At 42.6% G+C, this 8,655-nt stretch overlaps 1 protein-coding gene across 1 annotated transcript; it reads right to left on the bottom strand.

Annotated features, from left to right (window-relative positions):
- Positions 1 to 691: 691 nt before the first annotated feature.
- On the bottom strand, positions 692 to 8,342 carry LOC101767036 (DExH-box ATP-dependent RNA helicase DExH9). The gene is made up of 14 exons (XM_004964225.3): positions 7,943 to 8,342; positions 7,233 to 7,433; positions 6,927 to 7,145; positions 6,408 to 6,746; positions 6,187 to 6,291; positions 5,839 to 5,949; positions 4,994 to 5,244; positions 4,530 to 4,653; positions 3,615 to 3,891; positions 2,752 to 2,897; positions 2,499 to 2,648; positions 2,194 to 2,426; positions 1,500 to 1,764; positions 692 to 1,371 (listed from the first exon to the last, which is right to left on the bottom strand). The coding sequence occupies exons 1-14, from the start codon at positions 8,240 to 8,242 to the stop codon at positions 1,093 to 1,095; spliced, it is 3,000 nt and encodes a 999-aa protein (XP_004964282.1). The 5' UTR covers positions 8,243 to 8,342; the 3' UTR covers positions 692 to 1,092.
- Positions 8,343 to 8,655: the final 313 nt, after the last annotated feature.

Below are 8,655 nucleotides of genomic sequence, written 5' to 3'. Positions count from 1 at the left end.
CCGGTGGCCATCCCAGAGCCATCAGCACCCTCCACCTCGTCTCCATCCCTCTCCTCCCTCCTCCACCCAACGTCGGCCACGCCGGGCGTGGGAGCCGACCTTAGCCACGTGGGGGCTGCTCATCCCGGCGGCTAGGGGTCTCTCCACACCTGGCGCCGCCGCCTCCTCCTCCACCACTAGCGAGCCACGCCGGGCACCGTCACCACTGCCCTTGGCACTAGTGGGCTACGCTGGTGGGGGCCGTCCATCTCGATGGCTAGGGGCGCCAGCACCTCTCACGACGCTACCACCGCCACCCCCGGCTGGCACGCCGCTTGCTCAGCCGTACCGCGCTCGCCACCCGCATGTGGCCCGTCCGGTGTCGTCCGAAGAGAGAGGAGAAAGAGACGAGGAGGATGCAAATATAGAAGAAGATAAATGTTAAAGGCTTTTTTTGCATATGTTCGTTCATGTGGCGCTATATTAACATGCCACATCAGATTTCAAAGGGGGTATGGACCTAAGTGGCACAACTTAACAAGTTCGAAGTGCCAAATTTCAATTTTGCAAATTCGTGAACCTAAGTGGCACATCAGGACAAGTTACCTCAGGACAAGTTCAAGGGCCGTTGGTGTATTGAACTCTAATATAAATTCAACTTAGATAGAGGTGATATCGAGGCTTGCAGTCATATAAGCACACACAAAAAAAATATCATCATCTGAAATTGACCGGCCCTCTTACACTCATTTCTGGCAGATAATGGATTTCAGTGCATCTGTGATTGTGTACAGTGCAAAAATCAGTACAGATTTCTGTCCATGGACCATTCCTATCTAATTTACTTGTACAAGCTACAACGATTCCTGTGATTCTCCAGAATTTCTGGCAGAATAGTATCAGTTCCTGCAAAACTCTTGCGTCTTCCATTCCAAATTAAATAGGCCCTCTACAAGCTCAACAACACTAACAAAACTTTGCCTGCCGCATCACTGCTCCATGTTACCACCAGGAAGCTTCATCAGGCCAACAGCACTTGAACAAGAGCTAAAAGTGATTTAATTCTCTATTTGCTTTGGAGCTCTTCCTAAACCATGACGCCGTCAAGACATGTTACAAGTACAAAGATGCAGCGAACACTATATCCCTCTTGATCTTGCTGACTGCTTCCTCAAGTTTCGCTTCCAATTCGGTTTCCCCAATCGACTTGGATGCCAGAATTAGCTGCTGCAGAACCTCCTCCAGCCTCCTGATGGCCCTGATCAAGCTGCCTTCGAACACTTGGGTCATCTCCATGATTTGGTAGAATTTTGACCCTTTGGCCCATGAATACACCGCTTCCATTATGTCAGGTCGGAAAGAATTTACAAAACTTTCCACGTCAATTTGGATCTGTCATTATCAGCACATCACGTTTCAGTATCACAATCCAATCTATACACAGCACTACAAGCCCAAATATCTCTCGCAAAAAAAATAAGGACAGGCATTTGATATGACGGGTTACTAGTATTAATTACCTTGCACTCAAGCTGAAGGTTAGCGACCCTTCTTGCCGTCTCCTGCAACTGGTAGAAGAGCAAATCAAGCTCCTCCCTTGGCTTTGGGGCATCCTGGAGCTTCTCCTGCCAAACAAAGCAAGAAAGCAGCGCCACCATCTGTTCCACAGTAGCATCCTTCAAAGTGCCACTAAACATAAGCTCTGTCAATGTTAGCTCATCAGCCGAGCTTATCTCGCAAGCCACCTTGCCCTTCACTTCCACAACATCGTCGCTTGTAACATATCTGGAATAAAGATATGCCTTCTTGAGAAATCGGAAGGTTGATAGGATTGCATGATACGAGTGATGCAATACTCTTTCAATTTGACAGTGAGATTTTTAGAACTCAAGATAGAATATACAAATTTCCAATTATATTCAAAACAAAAAAATTCTGCCAAACCAGTGGAAGATGCTTCTAATTTGGTAAAATAGCCTACTGATGATGTTCTGTGTCTATCTTTTCATATCACAATATTATACGCCCAAGTATTATGCTTCTACACATCTCAACAAAATTGCATTCATAACGGCAAATTTGATGACAGAACATGGTACAGTTGTAACAAGTCAAGCATTAGATATGTAAGTAGGCACTTCGTCTTAAAAGTTCCAAATCAACACACTTTTTAAAAAACAACTTCATTTCATGTCAAAGAAAATAAATGCATACCCCAGCCTGCGAAGAACCCGCTTCCGGGCCTTGAGCTCATCCTTGAAAGCTAAAGCAGTGGAGGACCGCATTGTTTTCTTGATGGACTTTATTTTAGCTGATAATTCTTGCTTAGCATGCAAGACTTTCAGTTTTTGCTGGATATGTGGAGAACTGCGTATGTCATGCTTCTCAAATAAGCTCTCGAGAGCTTCTATTCTTCTGGTAGCTTTCCGGAAAGATTTGGATTGTACCTAAAAAGAATAGATTGTATCAGAACTGCATAAACAGAGGAAATCTGACAGCATGCCTTAGCATTTTCTCACTTTCATATCCTCTTCCGGATCCAACAGAGGTACCCCATCTTTAGCAAACCTTGAAAGCACTTCTTCAACTTTCCTCAAGGTGTTTTCTCGAGCTTCTACAGGCAAAAGATCCTTAGGTATATACATCCGAATGCTGCTTAGTCCATCAACCTGCCTTATTCAGTTTGATCCATGATTAGGAAAAGGGCAGCTTAGGAAGGAGATAAAATTATAAGATAAAATCTTCACTGGTCAAATGTGCAAAGTGAATAACCTGTGAAAGTGGCAATGAAATTACAACTGGTTCTCCACGCTCTTTCAGAGGAACAATCTTCATTGCTTTCTTTCCGCTGCTGTCCTTACTTACAGAACACCTGGTAAGGACATCAACTGTATAGTCAGAATCTTCAGGCCTCCTATCTGCAAAAGCAAAACCAGAAGAGTAAGAGCTATTCCCTTTCAGCAATCACCTTAAGGCATAACTAAAATCACATTACTAATCTGACTGTTTTCAGGAATTAAACCAGATGTACTTGCTGCATGTGGTTGAGGATTCAAGATCCTCTTTGTCAAAAAGATGTCCTAACTTATGTACGCCTACAGGCTAAAAGCTGTTGAAGTTATGCTCCGCGAATAGTTAATCCAAAATAAATCAGAATAAAGCTGTTTTAGATCAGCTTGTCAAAAAAGGTAACTATATCTATATAACTTTTGGGATGAGCGAAGTCCAAGTCGTTAGAGATCAGAATAGCTTTACAGTCATATGTGTTGCTCTGAAATGGCACTTGGCTGCCAGTCGATTCATCACCAAAGAGACCTAGACAAGACTGACAAGGGTTATAACACCTGTCACAATTGACCAAAGCTCATGGACATGTGCAGATCCTAGGATATCCATGAAGGGACCTAAATATCAGAAAACAACATCTAATGGTGAGCAGGCATATCTGCTGCTTAAGCCTGAAATCCCTTTCCAATCCACCTCAAAGTGTATAACTAAATGAATCCTCTCATGGAATGCATTACCAAACATTTTCTGAATAAAATTCATTTTGAATTCTAAACATGTAAAGAAAATAGAAAACCATACTAGCAAATTATAGGCTGAAAATGACATTAACTGTTCAGGTTAAATACCTTCACCATGGGATTTCACTTTTTCAAAGTTTATAATAATTCCCCATGTGATATTTTCATCAATGGAGAAGGTAGCTGGCTCATCTGTACTATATTCAAGACGGACAAGCCTTCCAGGTTGCAAGAAAGGCAGAACATGTTTTGGAGAGAGGACAATATCACGGACATCCTTCTTTAAACTTTTGTACTGCTGTAAGAGTTCATAGTAATCCTTCAAGCTCTCCTCTTCCTCAATAACCATGGAATTTCTTTCCAATTCCAGTTCCTTGATTTGCTTCTGCACAACATTCAAATGGAGTACTATTGTGAATTTCATGAAATAGTTTGGGCTTTGTTGCTGGGTTCCTGTGTTTCTGTTTTGGTAAAAGTCCTTATGGACCAAGAGGCAACGATGTTGTAGATGAAAACATTCAGTCTACCAGGTTAGCAGCACAAATTCCTATACCAGTGTGTAATGGTCCAATAGAAGTCTTACTGCATGGATGTACCTCCATAGTAGGTTTTTCAAAAAAAATGTACCTCCATAGTACTCTGGAAGGCATTAAAAAATGCTTGCATGCTCATGTTCCTTTTTCGAACATGCAACATCATGTAACCTCAGATGATGTTTTGTATTGGACTCCATGAAGTACAGCAATCAACTTTACTTCCCCAGTGACTATTCTCTTGACAATCACTATAAGACGGACCCAAACGTTCCATTAAAATAAGTTCATAGCAATAGATGAAGTGTGGAGCAGGTATACAAATTTTAACAGGCAACAAGTTAATAAATGCATGAAATATGTGATAAATATGAGAACTGTCAACTATGATAAATATGATATGCATGAAGGATGACCACGAAGAATACTTAGAGCATAAATAAACCCTTCACTTTAAAAGAAAAGGAAATCATAGACAATGTCAACAAACCTCAAGATCAGGGAGAGCTCGATCAGCCTGGAATTGGTAAAATGAATACCGAAGAAGCTTTTCTGGATCTCCATCCTCAGATCGCATTTGATTTAACAGCATATTGTAGCTCAGATGAAAGGCACTAATAATAAACAAAAGGGTAGTTGTGTGAGAACATGCAAAACAGAACAGTTTCGCACTTTAACTACAAGAAACATATAAGGACTCAAACAATGAAAAGGACAGCAGATCAGAACTTGAGCATCGGCATGCTAACTCAAGATTTCAGGATGCAAGTATCAGCATGGACCTTGCTACCAACCATCTTAAGAACAAATGTTAACAAAATAATTTATCAGATTGAGAGGATCCGCTCATCTCAGTCTTTATCTTTTTTTTTCTTTCATGAAGATCATTCGACCAGGCTAGATAACAAATATGCTCTACAGGTGCCAGAAATGCCAGGAATCCATGATATGTACCTATTCAAACTATCAGCACTTCCTTTCAGCATCATTTTGGCAGTTGAAGGCTCCATTTTCTCGTCTACCATCAGGATACAGATACCACGCTGATCAATACCTCGACGACCAGCACGGCCACTCATCTGGATGTACTCACCACTCGACAACCATCTGAATCGATCTCCATCGAATTTCCGCACATTGGTAAACACAACAGTCTTTGCAGGCATGTTCAAACCAATACTGAATGTTTCTGTAGCAAACAAACACTGTAACACCAGGTTTTAATATTAGCAAGAAATAAGAAGTCACAACACACATCAGTCTTACAAAGGAAACATTATAAATATGCTCAGGGGGAGCACACTATCATTACCGAGAAGAAGAATAAAAGAACATGACGTGAATCACATTCTCAAAGTAAAGACAGTACATGATACTAAGCAGATATGAGAGCCACTGTGATATAAACTAAATAAATAATTTGAATTTATCCATAAATTAAGAAGCGCAATCGAACATAGAAGCCTAGAATTACCCCAACCCTGATCTATCCATTTTATGTGTTATTCAAAGAAGAATTATTCCAACCTCATTATGGAATTAGAACACAGTAGCAACTAGCAGAATCTATTCTCTGCTAGGAATCAACCGCTATCACCTAAGTTTTTGAAGCATGAAATTCTTGCTTGAAGCAAAAAAGAAAAGTACAACATGTATATAGAAACATCTACACTTAACTATCATTGCTCCAAATAAAAAGTAGCTGGCTGAGTGTTGATATACCACCAGCAATGTGGTACTTTTGAGGCTCAGCAATAACAGCAATTCAAGACATCATAAGGTTCATAAAATTTGCTAACCTTAATGAGGCCCTCCTGGAAGAGAATCTCGATCACTTCCTTCAAGATGGGCAACAGACCAGAATGATGCACGCCAATGCCACGTTTCAGCAAGGGGAGCATGTTTGAAACCTGAGAAAGCTCCAGTGGCTCAGTTTTAAAATGAATTATCAATTCACAGCATTGCCTACCATTCTAAAGTACTGGTTCATGTATTACTAATAGAAAAAAATTAAATGGTTAATGTGTGGCACTGTAGATAGCTTGGAAAAGCATTTCATAAGACTGCCATCAACAAACGCGCATGTGATGCCTATAGGGAATATTGTACAGTGGAAGTAACAGGTGGTGGGCAAAATGAGAACTTGCCTGCGGAAGCTTTTTGTCATCATCAGAAAGCAAATCCATAGCACTCCAAAAAATTGTTTCGATGTTTGCCTTCTCATCATCCTCGTTCAAGTCCATCTTAGCCATCTATTACACATAGGAATGACAGTCAATATAAATCAAATTAATGTTAAATCTTCTTCCATGAAATCAAAAAATATTTCTGATCTCTAACTTGACTAATAATCTACAAAAGAACACACCTGCATAGCAAGAAATTCACATTCCCTTTTGCTAAAGCTGAAAAGTATCACAGGATCATATTGACGCTGAATTATCATTTTAACCATCTTGAATATGTCACTTTCCTCGCTAGATTTGCCTGCTATAATAGCTTTTTGCCACTTCCCATTCTCCTTCTTCTTGTCACTGTCACTAGCAGGGACAAGGGCATTCAATGCTTTCTGAAAACTGTCCTCTCTGAACTTCCCCTTCTCATCCACTACCAGATATAATCCATCCCCTCCGGAAGGAAATACATAGTGCTGGAGAGGTGTGGGTCGGTAGTCGGTGTATACTATATGACAAGGTTGCTTATGTACCTGAAAAAACAAAACAACCTACACTGTTAACAAAATGTCAATCTACTTTGACCAAGTGCACCAGCAAATGCCTTCTAACAAGTACATCAGTTGGAGATGAACATTATTTAATTTTCTGAGAAACCATCAACGTCAATTGGCAACAGAAAAGCAGAGCACTAGGGAAACTTGGTAACATACCTTAGCTACCCAATCAGCAAACTCCTTCGCATTAGGTACGGTAGCTGAGAGGAACACGAAGCGTGAGTTCTTGGGAGCCATCACTATACTCTCCTCCCACACCACTCCTCTCTCTCTATCCCGCATGTAATGCACCTCATCAAATATAACCCAAGCAACTTCCCTCATGACCTCGGACCCTTTGTACTGCATGCTCCGCCAAATTTCCGTGGTCATGACCTGCATTGCCAGGGCATGCTTTTAAGTGCCAAGCACAGATACATACAAGAAGTGAATTGAAAGAATAGCGAGGGAAGGAACTAGTACCAGGCAGGAGGCATTAGGCTCTATTGTGACATCCCCAGTCATGAGACCAACATCTGAGAACTCTTCTTTGAACTCTCTGTATTTTTGGTTGCTCAATGCCTTGATTGGAGATGTATAGATGACACGCTGTTGGTTGCGCAGAGACATTGCTATTGCATACAAGGCAACAACTGTCTTTCCGGCTGATGTATGAGCTGAAACCTGTAATCCACAAAAGCAAAATACAGAAACATCAATAATATAACTTTTAGCTGACGGAGGAGAAATGGTCAACTACTATATACAGAACAGGAAAGCAGATTTTGTTTTTATTAAAAAAAAGGATACTTCTTCTACGAGTTGTACCCTGATACCATACAGCTCATTGGAGAATTGGGAACTAGCAGTCGTTGATGAATGCTAATCAACACTGAGCGGTGGATGCATGAGCAGCAGGTTGATGGGGCATACATTATATGGCAGCAAAATCATTAGAAATTTGAAACGCGACAACCTAAAAGGGCAACCTCTTGCATTTAGTGAATGTAATTTGAGGAGGCTCGTTTCCTAATAATCCAAGGGGGCACTGGAGCTAAAAAAACATAATTTGACGCACGCGACGAGCTGGGTGGACAAATGTACTGGGAAAATTTTGGTCTATCCAGGACATGATAAACTGAGCCAATGTACGCATTGAGGAGAAAGCAAGACAAAAACTTTGGACATTGTACCATGACGGATTCGCCGTTGTCGAGGCATCGTATGGCCTCGGCCTGGAACGGATCAAGCTGGAAGGGGAACTTCTTGGCGGGCTCAGAGCCCTCAGCGCCGCCGGCGAGCAAGCGTGAGGCAGAGGCGGACGCGTCGTAACCTTCCGGGTAGGAGACGTCGTGCACGCAGGCGACGGGCTCCGCGGCGGCGAGGGTGGTGCGGGCGGGAGGCTCCGTGGCGTCGGAGCGCGCAGCCTTGAGCGGGGAGGCGTTGTCGGCAGCCGCAGGGCCGTCCTGGGCCTTGCGCTTGAGGGTCTCCATGGCGACGGCGTGGGCGGCGGGCCGGCGGCGGCGGCTGCTAGGGTTTAAGGAGGAGGAGTTGGTCGCGCGCGCGAGGAAGTGGAAGTTTGGGGCCCGCCCGGCTGCGTGCATTCCGCTGGCAGGTATGGAAGTCGTTTTGCTTCTGGGAAAGCGTATTTTGCGTCGGAGAGGACAGCCTCAGGAAGAGGCTACTGACAAACTGACAACGAACAAGACATCATCGTGCAGGAAAACATTGGTTAAAGTGCTATTGAAGCACAATTGTGACTATTGAAACTAATAGGAATTCAGCCTAGAAATAGAAAAAAGATGAAATTTTTTATAAGTTAGGATTACGGTGGAACATGGAAGGAGCAAACAGCAAAGCCGTTGGCCTCAGGCTCCGTGTGCTTGGAGCGCACTCGTCACATGAT

The sequence above is a fragment of the Setaria italica genome, chromosome IV (assembly GCF_000263155.2).
Source record: "Setaria italica strain Yugu1 chromosome IV, Setaria_italica_v2.0, whole genome shotgun sequence".
Classification (NCBI taxonomy): Eukaryota; Viridiplantae; Streptophyta; class Magnoliopsida; order Poales; family Poaceae; genus Setaria; species Setaria italica.
Note: the sequence above shows the minus strand (reverse complement) of the source record. Positions and strands in the feature narration are given on the sequence as shown.

Bases quoted from the DNA above. Each gene is read 5' to 3' on its own strand.
- LOC101767036 (XM_004964225.3), bottom strand. From the start codon at position 8,242: ATGGAGACCCTCAAGCGCAAGGCCCAGGACGGCCCTGCGGCTGCCGAC. The intron at 4,654-4,993 runs GTACATATCATG...GTTTATTATTAG, and splicing joins AGTGCTGATAGTTTGAATAG to TGCCTTTCATCTGAGCTACA. The intron at 3,892-4,529 runs GTTTGTTGACAT...AATGTTGTGCAG, and splicing joins GAGCTCTCCCTGATCTTGAG to AAGCAAATCAAGGAACTGGA.